The sequence below is a fragment of the Podarcis liolepis genome, assembly GCF_965112155.1.
Source record: "Podarcis liolepis genome assembly, chromosome: 6".
Taxonomy (NCBI): domain Eukaryota; kingdom Metazoa; phylum Chordata; class Lepidosauria; order Squamata; family Lacertidae; genus Podarcis; species Podarcis liolepis.
Genome location: NC_139559.1, coordinates 81457188 through 81476505, shown reverse-complemented (window position 1 = coordinate 81476505; position 19318 = coordinate 81457188). Strand labels below are relative to the sequence as shown.

Sequence of the window (19318 nt, the reverse complement as noted above, 5' to 3'; positions counted from 1 at the left end):
CTCAGAGTTGCAATTCCCAGAATTCCCTGAGAACGGAGACTGTCTGAAAAAATCACTCTGTGAACTGCAGTTCTGTGTGGGGAATAGGGGTCTATAGCTCCCGGAATTCTTCGGGGGAAGCCATGACTGTTTAAAGTGGTATCATGGTAATTTAAATGCACGATATGAAACATGGGGGTGGCCAGAATTTATTTTAGGGGGACAGGCTTTATGTTGGGGGGCAGAAGTGAGTTATCTGTGATGCAGTTTGTTAAGTATTTTTATATGTTTACTTGATTTGGGAGAGGCAGCTGCCCCCCTGCACTCCCCTAGCTATGTCCATGGAATGAAAATGGCCTCCGTGTCATATTTCTTAATGCTTCCCCATGTTAAGAATAAAACAAAACGCTTCCCTGCATATTGTAAGCTAATGCATCAGGGAGAGGTCTACGTCAGACCATCCACATGTCCCTATTTTCTAGAGACAGTCACAGATTTACAGAAACTGTCCTGGTTTCTGATTTGATTCTGGAGTGTCCCACTTTTCCTTAGGAAGTCCCTATTTTCATCAGAGAAATCTTGGAGGCTAAGGTTGGATGCTCCTATTTTCATTGGAGAAATGTTGGAGGGTATGGATGTAGGCGACCCCTGAGCCAAGGAGATGAATAACTATACAACCTTTAGCAGACATCTGAAAGCAGCCCTGTATAGGGAAGTTTTTTAATGTTTAACATTTCATTATGTTTTTATATATGTTGGAAGCCGCCCAGAGTGGCTGAGGCAACACAGTCAGATAGGTGGGGTATAAATAATAATAATAATAATAATAATAATAATAATAGGATGTCCCTATTTTCATCGGAGAAATGTTGCAGGGTGTGCTATGTTAAATCTTTCTCTCAGATACATTAGTATATTACATTCAGGCACCACCTTTATTCCTATTTTAATCCTGCAAGAGCATTCAAAAATGCACTTCCCCTTACTTGTTGTCTGAAGTGTGGTAGTCCAATATTGTACCACCTTATTTGGCGTGACATATAGATGTGCTCTTTGCAGAGGGTAGTAATAATACTGCATTCAGGCAATGTAATACACCAGAGTATTATGTGGGCCTGGTAAACATGTAATCCCATACTTAGGGGAAATAGATTTGCCTTCTCTTCTCCCTTATTTTTTAAAAAAGGTTTAGGAACATAGGAAGCTGCCTTATATTGAGTCTGACAATTGGCCCATATACTTCATTACTGTCTACACTGACTGACAGCAGCTGCCCAGAATTTCAGGCAAGGGTCTTTCCCCAGCCCTACCTGCAAGTGCCAGAGCTTGAACCTGGGACCTTCTGCATGCAAAACAGATGCTCTGCCACTGAGCTATGGCCCTTCCCCTCCATGGCACCTGCTTGCTTGAGATGTTCATGTAGGATCTCCACCCAACTCTTCGGGCGTTTTCTGTGGCTTCTCCAAACAGGTTGCAATGAGAACGAGGCAGACCACCTGGACAGAGACCAGCAGCCTTATCCCCCATCTCAGAAGACCAAGCGCATGCGCACTTCTTTCAAGCACCACCAGCTCCGCACCATGAAGTCCTACTTTGCTATTAACCACAACCCAGATGCCAAGGACCTCAAGCAGCTTGCCCAGAAGACGGGCCTAACTAAGAGAGTTCTGCAGGTAAGAGCCTTCCATTACAAAACTTCCCCCCTCCACTTCAAAATAGCACATCCCTTACTTCCAATGCCTTCCACCGCCCTTGTGCTAGGCTTCATTGAGTTGTGTCCCTCCATAGATACAGAGGGTTCAGGGCTAAACAGGTATACCTTCAGATCTAAATGCACCCAGGGAATGCTCAAGGGAAGCATGATGCTACCCTCCAGGGCCAACACCTCCCAGCGCTGAAGGAGCATCCAGCCCTCAGAAGAGCAGATCTTCTGCTCTCATCAGGGTAGGACCTTCTTGTAGTATCCTTCTTAACCAAAACAGGAACTAGTAGGCTTTGTTGAAGGCAAATGAAAGTTACAATTCTTGGGTATCCAGTCAAGCCATTGAGTGCAAACTTTTGTTTCCCCCATAGTAATTTTTCATTATGGAAGTTCCCCATTTTTTTTGGTCCGTTAAGGGGCCTCCCTATTAAACAGAATGGAAGGCTGCTATGCATGATCGGCAGCCCCATGTGACACATCTGTTGCTGGATTGTACCATTTTAGAATGTGGGCAGGGGATAGATTTCCTCATTGTCCTTCCAGAAAAAAATAATTTGTCTCCACATATAGAGCTAGCATGTCAGGGAGGAGGTGCTAGCTTGGTCTTCTCCTTTACATGCTAATTTTCACTCTGCTTGGGGCGCATTCAAACATTTGACCCTGCTACTCCTGAAGCCCATAGTAAGAGATAAATCTCACAGGTTTGCTGATTGTGTAGGGAAAAAATCCACCTTTAACCTGACTTTTCCCACAAACTGAGCATTTCTTAGGAATATTTCCCATTGATCAACTTTGGGTTATTCTTGGGAATGTGATGGATCTGAGGTCTGTCTACTGAGTTACTCAGTGAAAATAAATGATCACCATGCAAGAATGATAATTAGACTCATGGCGGCTTTCCCCCATTTGTAAAAAATAAATTAATCATACCTTTAAATTGCCCATAGTTTATCGTATCTTGTAAGCCAGCTTCGTAGAAACCATCAACCACCACCACCGCCAATGAATGGAAGATATTTAAATAAAATTAAGCAAAGTATATGCAAAGGGAAAGTAGTGTCTGAGCAAAAGCAACAACTCACCTGATAGTGAAACAGAATGCAAAGAGTGTAAGAAAAGTAGTTCATTATTGGGAGATAGTTTCTTTCCCTTTGCATTTCTTCTTCATGTTTTAAAATGTCTGTGTAAGTTAACCACCCCAAACACAACTTTTAGGGTTGTGTCCAAAAAAGTTAACCAGTTAGCACAAGGACTTTTGCCTGCACAAAATAAATTCCCTTCCCTGCCCCCCACTCCTCTGTTCGGAGGGTTCTTCAGACCCTCCAGAAGTAATTTGGGAGAGTTGGGGGGGTAGGAGACAAGGGAAAGCACCATTGTGCAGGTGGAAGTCCTTGCACTGATGGGACCACTTTGGTGGATAAAACACTGAGGGCTGGATTCAACTAAATAGTTGCATGAATGTGAACCCGCGCAATGAGTTCTGGAGAACCCCCAGAACAGTTTGTGGGGGGGTTTGGGGTGGGAGGAGAGGGGAGTTCCATCTGGCAAGCAGGAATTCTTGGGATGACAGGAGAATCACCATAATGTGACACTGAATTCCACCCTAAGAATTGTGTTTGGGGTAGTAAACCCAGATATTGTAGCAGAGATGAGAAAAGAGCTAAATTACATACCCATCAAAGCAATAATCTTCTAGCATGAATAGTTGAGCAGAACTTCTCAGGTCAGTTTCCAGCAGTGCTTCACCGTATCCTGGAGAAAGACATGGATTAGTAGCTATAGATTTCAGCTTAGCATTCTAAACAGAACAAATCTAAGCCAAAAAATAATGACTCCAATTATGATGTGGATCGGTGGTTTTCCAGCTGTGTCCCAGGGAAGCTGGGACTTCGTAGGAACACATCAGAGGTTCGTTAGGGAGAAGGTCAGTAATGGCAAGCAAGCTTTTCTGAAAGGTGGCTTGCCTGCCTCTATCAAACTCTCTCTGCAATGCACAGTTGCAGGAAAGTATTGTGTGTTGGTGTGTTTTGAGGGGCATTTTTACGATGTAAAAATGATACAGGTAGCCTGAGCTTTTAGCTAAGCTTAAAAGTGGGCGGATGAGTGGGTGCGGATTATAGATTTCATCAAGGCCCTCCCCTCATGTAATCTGAGCACTGCCCTCTCAGTTCAGACGAAGCAATGAAGGCGCCACAGCCGCCTCGGTAGTGCTGTGCCTGAAGGGATCATGCCCTAGGATCACCCACAACACACAGGGGCCTGAAGGCATTTCCCATAAGACAAGCTGGTATCAAAAGAGTTAACTGATGGGTGGAAAGCCTGGAAGAGAGGATTTGCTGATAATAATTATAAAAGGGCCACCGAAACACCCCTTAAAATGCATTAAGCTGCTACAAAAGAGAGAGAAACGAAGAGATTCCTGCAATGCAGGGGGTTGGACTTAGATGACCCTTGGGGTCCCTTCCAACCCTACAATTCTATGATTTCTATGAAAACCATCAAAATCAAAAGGCAAACATTGGTAAAGAAATCAACTGGGATTGGTTTGCAGGTTTGGTTCCAAAACGCACGAGCCAAATTCAGAAGGAACCTTTTGCGGCAGGAGAATGGGGGTGTTGATAAAGCTGACGGCACGTCGCTTCCGGCCCCGCCCTCAGCAGACAGCGGCGCTCTCACTCCACCCGGCACTGCGACCACTTTAACAGACCTGACCAATCCCACTATCACTGTAGTGTCATCAGTGACCTCTAACTTGGACAGCCACGATTCCGGAAGCCCCTCACAAACTACCTTAACAAACCTTTTCTAACATTTGACTTTTAAAAAAGAGAAATATTCTTACTTTCTTCTTCTTCTTCTTCTTCTTTCTCCATTATTATTATAATTATATTATTAATAATATTATTTGCAAGACTTTTTATTTTTTGAAAGAAAAACAAACCCACAAAATGTTTGGGGAAAACCAGCTTGGTCAGTAGCATCTGCAGCCACTTGGTAAATGAGTTTGCAGTAACAGACTTCTGTTCTACAACTACGTATTCTTTGTCTCTAAATTGTCTTTGGAATTTTTTTTAAACCACTGCCTAATTAAAGGGAAACTATTGAATCATTCTATTAAGTGCCTCTTAAAATTGTATGTTCCTTATTTCCAGATTTTTTTTTTTTATGGGGGTGGGTGAATGGTTACCATGGAAGTCAGAAAATTGTGTTATTTTTAAAAAAGGCATGGATTGTTATCCTCAAGCTTATTCTTAAAGAACATATAAACATGTCAGAAATTCCTGTCGGTCAAATAAGGTTGAGGTGTTTTGATGCCCGAGAAAGAAAGTCTGGCAGTAAAGGTCAGCAAATTCAGCACCCCCCAATCTGCCACCTGAGGCAGTTGTTCCCTTCTGCCACATAACAGGGCTAGGCCTCCCATTGACATCAGCTGAACATAATTCTATGTAAATGGGGATAGGTCACACCCTCCATTTAAAGCACATGCCTTTCCCCCAGAGAATCCTGGAGACTGTAATTCATTGAAGGTGCTGGGAACTGTAGCTCTGTGAGAGGTAAATTGCAGTTCCCAGGTTTCTTGCGGTGGTGGGGAAGCGTGACTGTTACAGTGGTATAAATGTGCTTTCAATGTATGGTGTGCACGTGGTCCAACTTGCAGCCTTAAAAGCTGCCTCTGAATTGGAGATAGGGAACCTGTGGCCCTCCAGATGTTGTTTGGACTGCAGCTAGGTCTGATAGGAGTTGGAGTTCAACAACTCTGACTCATTTACAAAAGTGCAGACAGGTAGCTCCTGCGATTAAAATAGATGTCAGGAGTATATACCTCTTAACAGTTTGCAAGTCACAATGACATGTGTGACGGCTGAGCTTATGTCAGATATTGGCCTCTTTCCTCTTTGGTCCATGGTGGCTCACTTTTCCAACTCATTTGCCAGATGTACCAGAGTGGTGGTGTGTGCTGACTTGCCAAACCAGCAGGCAGCTGACTGATGGTGCTGTCCAATGAGAGCCACCAAAGGCGGAAGGGGAAAGTAGCTACTGCATAGGATGTGAACTGGGGTACAGACAGATGACTAGGTACTAGAGAGCCAATACTCACAGAGAGTTCTTTCACCCTGAGGTCATCTCCATATTACTTGGAATAATGTTTCCTTCCACCCCGCCTCAGGTATAGGGCTATGGTAAGAGATCTGGGTCTGCCTTCCCCCTCAAACATGGGGATATCAAGAATCCTGGAGGTAGGGCTGATTTGCAAGTAAACATGGGTCTCAACCCTTCAAATACCACCATCTGCACCTTGACTTGTAGATGGTCTGTGCTTTTAATATCCTGAGGTCAGTATGTCCTCACTCTGGCCTAGTCTTCTGTGGCCAGTCAGGTTTTTTTTAGTATAAAACACTGTGGCCATTTTCAATCAACACCAGTATATCACCACTGAAAGATTGTATGGGAACAACTTTAAATTTTAGGTTCTTAATCCTCATTTTGTAGCAGGGGCAACTTAAGTGATGCCCTCCAGAGATTGATGGGACAGCATTAGCCACCATCAGTTGATGGGAGCTGGGGTTCAAAAACATATATAGGTCACCAATGCTGGCTATTATTTTATGATCAGGACATTTAAATTTTGTTCCTTTTTATTTTCTATGCAGACAAAACCCTTGTAAATTTTTTGTTAATGCATAACAGTAGGGTTTTTTGTTTGTTTGTTTAATTGAAGTTTGCACAGTTATTATCAGGCCTAATGTAGGTGAGTTAGGAAATCAGATGGGGAGAGTGTGTCCTGGGTAGGGTGGAGTATAAATCCAAGAAACTACGAAATCAAGTCTTCACATATTAGCAGTCACTGGTGGGAAGTCCTACAGACTTTCTTAGACGGATGGTTGGGTCCAGCTCAGGTCACTAGCTAGTGACTTGAAGGCCAGATCCAACTTCCCACTACCACATTTTCATCAAGAATTTGTAGAAAGTTCCCCCAGTTTCCCTAGAAGGAAGTGACAATTTGTTTTCAGAAGTTGTGTCTGTGTGAGAAAGACTCCACAGTTCAATTATACAACTCTTTGGTATGTTTAAAACCCCAGCTGAGTTTACGCACTTCATAGCTGTGAAGTTCCTACTGCTTAGACAGCACCAACTTGACTTTCTTCTAACATACCCATTTTAGATGCAGCTCCCCCTGATTCTATGCACACTTGGGAATATTCCTAATTCAGATGAGTGGGATTTACTTTGGAGCCACAAGAGCAAACTCCTAGGGGGCAGTGTGTGTGTGTCTTTGCCCCCCATAAAATATTTGAGGGGGCCACGCCCCCCAATTTATGGGCATTGCCATTCAAATGGTGTGTGTGCACTGTGGCATGTGATCAATTATTCTGGGCGGGGCTAACCTCCCCCCCCCCAATATTTTATTCACGTTGGCACCCCTGTTTGGAGCAAACAAATATCCGATCAAGATTTCATTGATTTAGAATGGAACAAGTAATTGGTGCACTCCACACAAAACTAAACACTTTGGGTCCCATTGATTTCAGCAAGAGAGTTAAATCTGTCTCCCACAGAACTACTAGGAGTCTTCATTGGGTTTAGCTTTGGCTGGATCACTCCTAAAGTGTTTAAAATTGGAGGGCCAGTGAAGAGAGCTTGAATCATCTGGGTAGTTTGAGGACAATATTTCTTCATAGCAAGCCTGGGTATTATAAAAAGGGCTATAGTCCTCTATATGCTTGCTTTGGGCTAGTTCCATTGAAATGAATTAGCTTGCTCTGGGTTAAGAGGCTTGGGGATGGCGGCTAAACAACTGAATATTGAAACGTTTCTGAGCTGGGTTTTTCACCTGCTCCTGAAATCCAGCATGCATGAAAGACTTTTAAGTTCTAATGGGACTGGCTGGAACATACCTGAGATCAGGGAGGAGGTGCTGTTGGTTTTTCTGTTACAAAATCACAAACACAATTCTGGCTCGAGTGTTCCTACCCACTATTAAGGTAACAGATGGAAATAAGCAAAATATAATTTCTTAAGACGTTTAAAAGCTGATTCCAGTATCTTGTATTCATTGCTGTTTTGAGCATCCTTCTGATTTATTTCCCATGAGATGGTGTCTGTCTGCCACGTTAATGTATTAACTTGAAAAGGCACAAATCAGCAAATGTAAGACTGCAGCTGTATACTTGCCTAGAAGTCAGCCCACTTGAACTTAGTGGAGCTTACTTCCAAGTAAACATGCACCAGACCTGGTTAAACAAGGCCCGTTAAAATCAACAGAACTTCAGCTAGTTGTTACTAAATTCTGTTCTGTGGCTTCCAATGGAGCGAGAATCATGGCAAACTTTTGCTAAACGGTGCCCTCTACAAATTGTCAGTTCATATCTCTATCTATGCGTGTGTATACTTGTATTTATATAATAAACACACAACCATGTACATTGATAGACACACTGGCTACATATCCAAGCATGTTGAACCCATTTAAATTAAAGGGCTCTGTGCTAAATCTAGCTTTTTCCCTTAAAAAATAATGTAGAGGAAGAGAGAATGCATTGGGGTGGGGAACCCCTAGGGATTTAAAGCTGGCAATCATTGAAGCTGCCAAACTCAGAAGCCTTGTGGATGCATTGCTAATTGGAAACACCTTTCCTAGTTTACATTTGCAAGTGTTTGTTTTTATTTTATTTTTTTAATTTAAGCTAAAAGTCTGAATGGTCTGGGCAGTGGTGAATGTTCATTTGTATCCTTTATTCCAGTAACCCCCTAATTAGACATGGGAGACACTCCAGAACCAAACCAAAATCCGCCAAGAAGATATTGCTTTGGGTGGATTGTTAAGATTAACTTTTTGCACAAGTACTTTGGATTTTACCCCTTCCTCCTCCTCCAAACCTCCCTTCAGTAGAATCTCCTTTTTCATTTTAAATTTTATTTTTTGGTATTAAAAAAAAAAGGAATTCTTTTTGTTGTTTTCTACTAATGCGTGGATACATACTGACACTTCACTGCCCACATTAAAGTGCATTATTGTAACTTTTGCTCAGGGTTTTTAGAAAATTAGCACAGAAAAGTAGCTTATTTTTAAAAAAAAAACAATGGAAGAGATGTTAACACTGTAACAGAGGAAAATGTGTCTTTGTCGTTATATATTTAGCAAGTGTGGTCATCATCTTCTAGAACGCTTAAGGCTTGCTGACCTGAAGCGTGTTTAGATGGAAGTAAGTTCAAATGACTTGAGTGGAATTTACTTCCAAGTTGATACATTTAGGATTGAGGTGCCAACCTTGGACGTTTCCTGTTTCTCTTACCTTATGGGCATTTACCACTAACCAGACCAAACAACCTTGGAGAGGCTGAGATCTTTATTAATACACTTTTACAGGTACAAAAAAAAATATTGATACTTATAAATTTTGTTCTTTGACAGAACAACTATATGGTACTATAGATCTACTTTATTAAGTAGACTAATTATAACTCAGTTCTACAATGTGCCTTATGCGATAACTTGGGAGTAAGCTTGTGGGGGAAAAATCAGGATATATATGTGTTGTTTGTTAAATTAACTGTTTTAAGCCCTTTTGACACCTCACTAGTTTTGTACTGTTTTACCTCTTATTTCTGAAACTCTTTTTATGGTGTATATCCTGGTAGAGGGGACAAACATGTCATAGAAAGCAGTTGTGCACTCTTTCGGATATAGTTGATAAATTCAATAATCTTATATATTGAGCTTCGTGTTTCTAGTACAGTTAAGTGGTCTAGCAAACTTGTCCATGTTTCTTTGTTTTATTGAGAAATGCATTGTATAGAAACTATTTCCCCTAAATATTTATGGACCAAACAATTGTGATATATCCTATTAAATTTGTGTGAATAAACCATTTTGAATTGAAGGAGTTTTATTTACCATCAATTTTTGTCTTCATCTTTTTTTTTTTTAATGGAGTCTTACCCATGCCAGTGTGTTGTGTTGCTTTTACTGTATGTGTGAGTGTGTGATGGTGGACACAGTAATCTTAGTGCTATATTAAAACAGGATTTATTTTTAAGTTTTTGCTTCCTAGTACATATCCATGATGAAATTTCAGAGGTTTTTATTTTTTATTTAAAAAAGAAAAGTAATGCCCCACTGATTTGATTATTATAACCCTGTCTTAGGCTGCAATGCTAAACACAGTGGCTTTGATGCAATGAACATTAGTTGTGCTTAAATCCAAGTGAAATGAATTGGATAAAGTAGTTGCGACTAGCCTATGTCAAGTCCCATTGAAAGCAAATGCAACTAACTTTAAGTGGATTGGGTCAGTTGCTTGGAAGTTTATGTTTCATTGAAAATCAGTGGGACCTACTTCTAAGCTATTGTGGGGTACAATCCGAAATGTTAGTGAAAACGAAGCACTATTGAAATCAATGGATGCCATTGCATTTAGTGGGACTTAGGCTGCGTTCCTATACCCACTTACTTGGCAGTAAGCCCCACTAAACTCAATGGGGCTTACTTTTGAGTTAATGTGTATAGGATTATGTTGTAAATCGCAAGCAACTCGTACTGGATTGTGGCCTTTTGTGTTTAGGGTCAGGTTGACCATGTTCTTTTAAAAGTAAAATATATATATAAACCAAACCCCCAACCCCAGGCACTTTAGAAGCGGAAGTAATTGCATGAAAAATATAACAAATAATGATGATGAAATGCATCACAATTTAGTTGCTAGGTATATTGAGCACAATCTAAAAGTACAGACCCCTAAAAGCCAGGTTGCTCTGTAGTTTAATAAATTGTCACTATGATTTCTTTCAGGGAGAACAAATCTTGGGGCATTACAGCCAAACATCCCGACGTTTGAAAATTCCCTAAAGTATTAAAAGAAGGGGAAAGTTTGATCGGATATCCACTGCAGTGAAGACAAAGACAATATTAGGTTATGATAAACCATACATTTAAAATTTATTGAGCCAAAAATAATTTTTTTAAAAATAGACTCAATGTCATTTCCTGAATGTTAACACAACATATGTTATTTGACGGTGTCTAACTAAAAACCTGAAGGCTGTGTATGGCATCAGAGCAACCTGGCAGTACCACCCAGTCCAATATGAGAAGATTCTTCCTTTTTTTAAAACAAACAAACACAATATTTAAAAGAACTCACAATTGTCAAGCAAAAATACCTGTAAAATAAAATCCAAAAATTGAAATTCATTCATCTTGCTTGCCAATGTGTATTAGTCATATATGTTCAATGACATTTTGTAAATTCAGAGAAGAAAATTCTCACCAATTCAAGACAATAGGGATCAAGATTAGTATTCTGTTTTCTGACTTAAAAATAAATAAAATTAAAGCAATCTGCATGCACTTTTTCATCTGTCACCTAGAGTGTACTTTTTCTGTATGATGCATTTCGCTTTGATGTTTCTTGTACAGTAGTTTCATTAATAAATATTTTACTTGATGCAAACCTAGTTAACACAGACATAACTGTTGGAATTAATTTAATTTAACAAAAATGGTGCAACAGTACATTTCCCTCCCACTAAAGCAAAGGGTGTGGGAACCATTTTAGATAGCAAACGAAGGACATTGCACAATGTAAAATGACTTCCTTGGAATTTTTTCCTGCTTTTCATTTTCTTCTCCCATTTTCTTCTTCACAACTGACATAGATATTAAATATCCATCATAAATTATGGGCATGATCCAGCCAACTTTCAGCTTGCATTTCTGCCATTCAAATCTATGGGACTGTAGAATGATTAATTTGGCTGGATTGTTCTCCAATGGCTTTTTTTTAAAAAAATTGATATAGTGGTGTAATTCTTCCTCCCAAAATTTGGAACCAGCAAGATTTTCTAGCAGCCAGAGAGAGTTGTGGATGAGGAATACACCCTTGTTCCTTGCCAGTATTTAAGGTGGCAATGGCTAATGGATTTTTACCCTCCTGCTACATTATTTTATCCATCATTTTAGGAAGGCTAACATAATACAGTATATAACACCATTAAAGGTGTTAACCTAACGATCCCTAATAAGTTTACATGTTCACTATGCAATGAGGAAATTCACTTCACAATTTTTAAAATAATAATAATAGAAGACTTGATCTGTGCGCCATCCAACCCATAGCTGAATTTCAGCTATGAAGGTTAAAATGCTATTACTACTTCAGAAACAAAGGCCTTGAAATTGTTCAAAGGCAACCTCTCTTGCAAAAGATTTTTGGATAACTATATTCCTCTTAAGCTGTACATCCAAAGCATATGTTAATTTGTTTAACAGGCTTGCCAAAAAAGAAGAAGGAAAAAAAATCCCTTTTCATTCAAATGAAATTTTATTATATACAAATGAACCCTATGTAAACAATGTAACTTTTATGAATATGAACTGACATTAAAATATTTCGCTTATGTGTGTATGCTCAGCATTTTGAATGTTTTCCTAAGCTGCTTTGGTTTTCTGAAAGCCGGGGGGAAATTAAGAACGAAAACTATGCCATTCCGAACAACATAGTACCAAATTTACAAAGAAATTACTTCAGTAATGTTCTGAACACCAGAAATAAGGTTGTGGCTTTTATAATAACAGTTCTCACTTACCGGTGAATACTGTGGACCAACTTTTAAAAAATTCTTTCTGTTGAAAATGTGACTACTGTTCTGTGATCTCAATCAAGAATAGTAGGGTGAAAAACGTAGGTATATCACACAATGTTTGGATTATTTTAGGCTGCAACCCTATACTCACATTTCCCAGGAGTGAGTGATCCACTGAATTTTTGAGAAGGTGTACATGGGGCTGCCCTTTAAAAAAGAAACTCTGGATGTTATCTTGAGTGAATACAGATTGTAAGCTCCTTTGGGGCAGGGACCTTCCTTATATTAATGTGTACGATTACATGAGCAACCCTGCACCAATTGTGCGCTTTCACACACCCCACATAATGGAGAAGAAAGCCTGGCCGCACTCGTGTTTCCTACATATTCAAAAGAATCGTGCGAGATGTGAAATTCAGAGGCAGGAAGGGAGACCACCTTTTAAAGACCTTTAATCTTTTAAAGCAAAATGCAGGGGGAATGCCACAAAGGGAATGAGGAACTTTAAGTCCACCTTGACTCCGCACCCTCCCTTTTTTAAAAGCTACACAAATATTCCCATGGTTTCCTCAAAGCAGTGGTTTTCAAGCCGTGTTCCTAAGAGTACTGGAGCTTGTGAGGGGATTTCTTGTTGAGAAAACCAGTGGTGTTTAAACCTACCTGGCTTTTAAAAACATAATCCGTCACTGTCCGCCTTCCCCACAACACGCAGTCTGAGCTGAAGGGTATACTCTCAATTCACGGATAGGCAATGTGGGGTGAGGCCTACTAGGTTGGTTTGGGGTCGATTCCAGGTCTGAGGGGGACTTAGGCCAACTGAATCCTGGTCGGCCTCTTCCTTGGTCTGTGAGATCCTTCAGACTTATCTGGTAGCATCCCAAGGTCTCTGAGTATTGTCAACAGCTGAATTTCCCACAATGCCCCAGAGCAAAGCTATGCCAGCTGCATTGTGGGAAACAGACTTGGCAGCTTGGCCCAGCAAGCCAATGCTGCTCTGAATGCTGGGTTGGATTATTATTATTATTATTTTAAAAATGGGGCTCCAGGGGGGTCCACTCAACAGTGGGCCCTGACGGCTGCCCAAAGCTGCCAGGATACGTCCCAGAATCCTTTGCAACACACGAGGAATCTGCTGTAGCTCAGCACACGGGTGGTCGTGGCAAAAGTTCCTTCGGAAACGAGACACCTGAAAACGCCCGCCCTAAAGGATGGAAGCGAACTCACGAAATGTGGATGGAAACAGAACGCATCGCAATCTCCCTCCCTGACCTTTCTGCACATTTGACGCTCATAGCGTCGCTTGTCACAAACCGCCACAGTAGCAGGAGGCTCAAACAGCAGTTTGAGGGCTGAGAAAATGTGATATCTCTGAAGTAGAAGCTATTTTTTAAAGGAAAGTTAGCTCGGTTGCTGGCTCTAGACTTGCAATGAGCAGAGTTCTGCTTGTGCTGGAGGAAGGGAGCAGCTTTGGGGGTTTATTTTATTTCTTTTTCTTTTTTTGGTCTGTTCCTCCACCTCCCTGTGGCCTCACAACAGCTGCTTCAAACGGCTGGGGGACCCTCTTTGGCACAGTGGGTGGCAGTGGTTCTGTGGCCTTCAAGGGGAATCTGAAAAAAATGGGCTCCCCTCTTCTTCCAGTGGGGAGCTTCGGCTAGATTCCTCTAGAAAAAGAAGGAGCCCTTCCATTTGCCAAGTGGCAAGTCTGGAGCTAAGTGACGATTACATCAATTCAAAATGACCACCTGGGTCACTGAACACGCCATACCATTTGTATTATTACTTAGTGTATCACCTAAAATGATGGAGGGCGGCATGGAAATTTTAACAACAACATCCAACTAGTTCCCCTCTCATTTCTGTTTTCCACCTGTCAAGGAATCTGTCTTTCATCTCAGGATGGAGACAAATACCAACTGGAATATATATATATATATATATATATATATATATATATATATATATATATATATATATTAGTGGCACTTTAATTTTCGTCCTTCTCTAATAATCCCTAGCATGGAATTTGCCTTTTTCATGGCCCGGCATAAGCTGGGTTGACATCTTATGAGTATGTATGTGATATTAAACCTTTTTTTTTTTTGCTCCAACAAGTGTCACTTTATACTGGTTTACATTGGATTTGCCATTTTCCCACTCATTCTCTCATTATGGTTGGCCTGAGAAAGGTATTGCTCTACCTTTTAGAATGTTTCTTACTGGCCAGAATAGCTACCTTTGCTTTTTGTTCTCCTTTTACTCATGCTGATTCCTGGTGTGTAAACCTCTATTGAGTTGAGTAGAACTAATTGGGAATTCTATATGCTAATTTGGAAGAATTTGAAATCTATATGCTAATTTGGAAGAATGCCTGTTGCATTAAGGCCTGCCTAAAATGTTATGCCTGACAGCAGACTTGCAGAGATCATGCAGTACAGTAGCTATGAAAATCTCAGCCCAAACATGAATTCACTAGGTAGCACTCATTCCCCATTTGTAAGCAGAAATTAAAACTACCACTGCTGCCTATTTTAGAAAGGTGCTTCCTGAACCAAAAACCTAACTCCTGTACGTTATGAGGCCTCCTCCTCCTCTTCCTCACACACAGAGTTTAACAGAATCTGTTTTCTGCAGTGTGCTCATGATACAGTTAAATCACATGATTTCCTGGGAACAGTAGTTTCTTAAAGGTGCTGGGAATTGTAGCTCTGAAAGAGGTAAACGACAGTGCCCAGAATTCTTTTGGGAGGGGAAGTCGTGTGTTTTAAATACATGGTGTGTGTCCTATCATATGCTAGCACTGTCCCTAATTCGCATGGGGAATCTGTGCTTTCTGGTATCTGGAATCTGTGCCCCAGTATTGACCCTCCTTTGTTTTCTAAGAAGTTGAGGGTGAGTTTCAAAAATATTGAGATGCACTACTGTTCTACAGGCGTCTTTCCACCCCATTCTAGTGTGCATGCATTAGATAAGGATCTCACAATCAAATACACACGCATACACGCAGAAATGCCAGTTTATGGATTACCTTTCACCCAGCCCCAGATGCCTGTCCCAGGTACTGAAGGTTGCTGAATGTGTTTGAAATGAAGCTGTTCTGTAACCACCAGATGAATTGTGAGTGTAAGCTGGCTGGTCTTTTTACTTGCACATCTGCTTTGGGAGTCTGCGCAGGGCAGGCTTTTGCTCAGTAAGTTAATACCAGCAGAGAAGAGGTGGTCTTCACGACAGAGAGCGGAGGAGGATTGCTCAGGCAGCTATCAGTGGAATGCTGAAAACTCAAGATAAGGAACAGTGGAGTATTCCTGCTAAATGAAATTTGGGGGGATTTGCAGCACACTCGCGTTTATGGAAAAGGTAAGATTTGAAGAAGCAAAGACAATGGAGGGATTTTCTGAAATAAGACATATTATGAAAGGCTGAAAAGGAATAATCTTTCATCATCATCGTTGTCGATTTATTAACAGCCTTCTAAACACCTGTTTCAATGTACACGAAAGATAATTGAAAACAGTTAAAACACAAAAACAGCCAAGGCAAAACCATACAAAACAGGCCCTCGTGGAAAATACCCATTTATCCAGCTTGGAAAACCTGTCAGGAAAAAATGCCTTCAGTTGTTTTCGTAAAATGCAGCTAGTGGGCACCTGCTGACAGGAATGCTATTCCATAGATCGGGGCAGCCACAGTGAAGGCCCTGCTCTTGAGTTACTGCAAGGTGGGTTTCTGAGATCTTTGAAACCTGCAGGCGATACTCTCCCACAGACTGTAGCTATCTACTGGATGTGTAAGAGATAAGGTAGTCTCTCACTTAACCTAGTCCAGAGCTGTATAGAGAGCCTTATATGTTAGTATCGACACCCTGAACTTAGCCCGGTAGCAGATTCGCAGCCAGTGCAAATCCTGAAAACAGAGTGTTTGCACACAGAGCACATTGCAGGAACACAACTTGTGAGGTTTCTAATCCACGGGCAACGGGGTCAAACAATCCCAAGCCAGGAATGGTGGTAGTTGTCTGTTCTCACAGAATTCTGCATCTCCAGTGAAAGAGTTGGATCCAGGAACATGCCTGGATATACAGTTTCCAAAAAAGAGAGAGGAAGAAATCAATAGGGCTCAGGAGGTTGAAGTAATATGTGAAAATTATACAATGACAGCTGTTATGTTGGCTATGATGGGATGCATCCTAACTGTAAGAAGAAGTTAGACAGTGGAATACATACCCTCCACCATTTCTCTGATGAAAATAGGGAAGTCCTGTTCCATAACAACAACAACAACAACAACAACAACAACAACAGCCCCAGCCACTCTAGGCTGCTTCCAACATATATAAAAACATAATAAAACATTAAAAAACTTCCCTAAACAGAGCTGCCTTCAGATGTCTTCTAAAGGTTGTATAGTTACTTACCGTATCTCCTTGGCTCGGAGGTCGCATGACTCCATACCCTCCAAGATTTCTCTGATGAAAATAGAGACATCCTAAGGAAAAGTGGGACAGTCCTGGATCAAACCAGAAACCAGGATGGCTCCTGTAAATCCAGCACTGTCCCTGGAAAATAGGGACACTGGAGGGTCTGTGGAATATGGTAGGCAGGTAGTTTTTAGCTTTGCACCTTCAATAATCCGAAGAAAATGAAGTGCAAATAAGCAAGTTTGCCCTGTGTTCATGGTTCTCTGTATTGGTTCTCTGCATTGAGACTGGGCTGAAGTTAACATCCGCAGCAGGTGGAGATGCATGGGCCCCAAACTAAGAGCTTACAAAGAGCCTTGCTGGATCTGGCTAAAGATCCAGAATTCTGTTCTCACAGTGACCTGCAAGCAGGAAAGGAGTGCAACCCTGTGTGAGGACGCTCAGTGCTTTGCACTGTAGCACAAAACCAGGAAACACATACAGGTACTTTCTAGGCATTCTCCCCTCATGCCGCTACAATTGTCTGAGGAAGAAAAGTGAGGGCACGTTCACTAGCCCTGCCCCTCAGTTGGATGCTCATTGGCCATGAGCGCCCTCTGGCTTGGGTGGAAGACCTAGGAGAAAGGTCTGGCCAGGAGGGAGCCAGCTCTCATAAATACAGTGGTGCCTCGCAAGACGAAAAGAATCCGTTCTGTGATTCTCTTCGTCTAGCGGTTTTTTCGTCTTGCGAAGCAAGCCCATTGAAGGATTAGCGGATTAGCGCTATTAGCGCTATTAGCAGCTTTTAGAGGCTTTTAGCGGCTTATCTGCTGATCGGATCAGCCAGTGGCGTAGCGTGGGTTGTAAGCACCCGGGGCAAGGCAAGTAATTTGCGCCCCCTAACCCGTGGATTTGCGTCCCCTAACCCTAACCCCAGATGTTGCGCCCGGTGCGGCCGGCCCCCCTGCACCCCACACGCTACGCCACTGGGATCAGCTGATAAGCGGCTTAGCGCTATTAGCGGCTTTTAGCGGCTTATCTGTTGATCGGATCAGCTGATAAGCGGCTTAGCGCTATTAGCGGCTTTTAGCTGCTTTTAGCGGCTTATCTGCTGATCGGATCAGCTGATAAGCAGCTTAGCAGCTTAGAAAAAAGGGGGGGAGGAAAAAAACCCAGCAGGATCTCGCAAGACATTGTCGTCTTGCGAAGCAAGCCCATAGGAGATTCGTTTTGCGAAGCACCTCCAAAACGGAAAACTCTTTCGTCTAGCGTGTTTTCCGTCTTGCGAGGCATTCGTCTTGCGGGGCACCACTGTAGGCTCCCTGTGGGATTTAGGATCGTGATTGTACTAGGGTTGCAATATGTCCGGAATTTCTTGTGTTCTGAATTTTACTTCTAGTAATATGGCAACCCTAGATTGTACAAACTCACAACTTTTCTTGTTTAAAGCTACCATATCAACTCGATCGTGAATGTGGGTTTCCCCCCCATCCCCAAACAACATGCCCAGATATATATGCACATATGTATATTAAAATTCATTGTTATTTCATTAGAATTGACTGGGTAACATCTACATATGTAATTTATGTTTCAAAAAAAGAGGTGGATTTTTTTAAAAATCAAAAACCTTCACTTTCTATTCATACACGTGGAGCAAGACAGGTAAAAAAGGGGGGGGAGGGTTTATTAATTTGCAATAAATACCGTATTTTTCGCTCTATAACACGCACCCGACCATAACACGCACGTAGCTTTTAGAGGAGGAAAATCCGTAGGCATGCCTCCCGTAGGCATTCCCTCCATAACACGCACAGACATTTCCCCTTACTTTTTAGGAGGAAAAAAGCGAGTGTTATGGTGCAAAAAATACGGTAAGTTCTTTTCTGGACCACAGTCAGTAAATAATGATAATCTGAAAACAACAATTATAATTATCAACATGATTTCCTAAGAACTCAGTGAATAACTTATTTACATTATGAACATATAGTGGATTTACAGCAGTTTAAATGCGTTGTTTACCCACCAAAGAATTTGTGCTGAGAAATCTTTGCCACTGTTCCCAAACAAGCCATTGTTTCCATACAGGAAGTCTAAGGATTCCCTGGAGTCAAGGGATGAACTAGTACATGGGTCACCAACCTATAGCCCAGGGGACTTGTTTATTGGGCCCATGGCGACTCCCACCACCTGCTCTTACCGGCGCGGCACGGGGACCCACTTCCAGGTTGGAGGAGCACCGGAAATAGCTTGTGTGCATGCGCACAGGCCTCCTCCTACCCGGATGTGCATCAGAAATAGCATGTGTGTGTGCGTACGGGGGTGCGGTCCCCTGTCCGCCGCACAATCGTCGCTGGAGACACCAGCCCAAGGCAAGGAAAGCTTGGAGACCCCTGAACTAGTATTATGAACTTAGCTTAGGCCACCCAGCCTACAGGCAGAAAATGGAATAGCACAGTCCAAAATTGGCCAATATGATTGGTTAGCAATGTTGAAGCCTCTAGCTTGGTCAGACATGATACACAGGAGTCTAGCCTTGTGTCCTTGCCTGGTTCCGCATGCTGCACTTCAGCAAGCATCCAGCCCTTAACTCTCCCTACACCCATCAGCATTTTTGCTCCCATAGCCTACCAAATCATTGACTTCCAGTAGAGACA

General features: G+C 41.8%; 1 protein-coding gene and 2 long non-coding RNA genes across 8 annotated transcripts in view; 1 reads left to right on the top strand and 2 right to left on the bottom strand.

Annotated features, from left to right (window-relative positions):
- The window catches only part of LHX9 (LIM homeobox 9), a 37664-nt gene extending 26202 nt beyond the window's left edge, over positions 1 to 11462 (top strand). For 2 of the 3 annotated variants that reach the window (XM_083506834.1, XM_083506833.1), the window contains exons 4-5: positions 1450 to 1652; positions 4233 to 10466. In XM_083506834.1, coding sequence (XP_083362960.1) covers positions 1450 to 1652; positions 4233 to 4490 — 461 coding nt within the window. In that variant the 3' untranslated portion in view covers positions 4491 to 10466. The other variant, XM_083506835.1, reaches the window with a different exon arrangement.
- The window catches only part of LOC310708497, a 124062-nt gene extending 109984 nt beyond the window's left edge, over positions 1 to 14078 (bottom strand). The window contains exons 1-2 of one of the 3 annotated variants that reach the window (XR_014527053.1): positions 12926 to 14078; positions 3355 to 3433 (exon numbers count right to left, since the gene is read on the bottom strand). This is a non-coding gene — a long non-coding RNA (uncharacterized lncRNA). The remainder of the gene's footprint in view (positions 1 to 3354; positions 3434 to 12925) is intronic. The other 2 variants (XR_014527054.1, XR_014527055.1) reach the window with 2 other exon arrangements.
- Positions 14079 to 15734: 1656 nt separating this feature from the next.
- The window catches only part of LOC310708491, a 63070-nt gene continuing 59486 nt past the window's right edge, over positions 15735 to 19318 (bottom strand). For both annotated transcript variants that reach the window (XR_014527038.1, XR_014527039.1), the window contains one exon: positions 15735 to 16331. This is a non-coding gene — a long non-coding RNA (uncharacterized lncRNA). The remainder of the gene's footprint in view (positions 16332 to 19318) is intronic.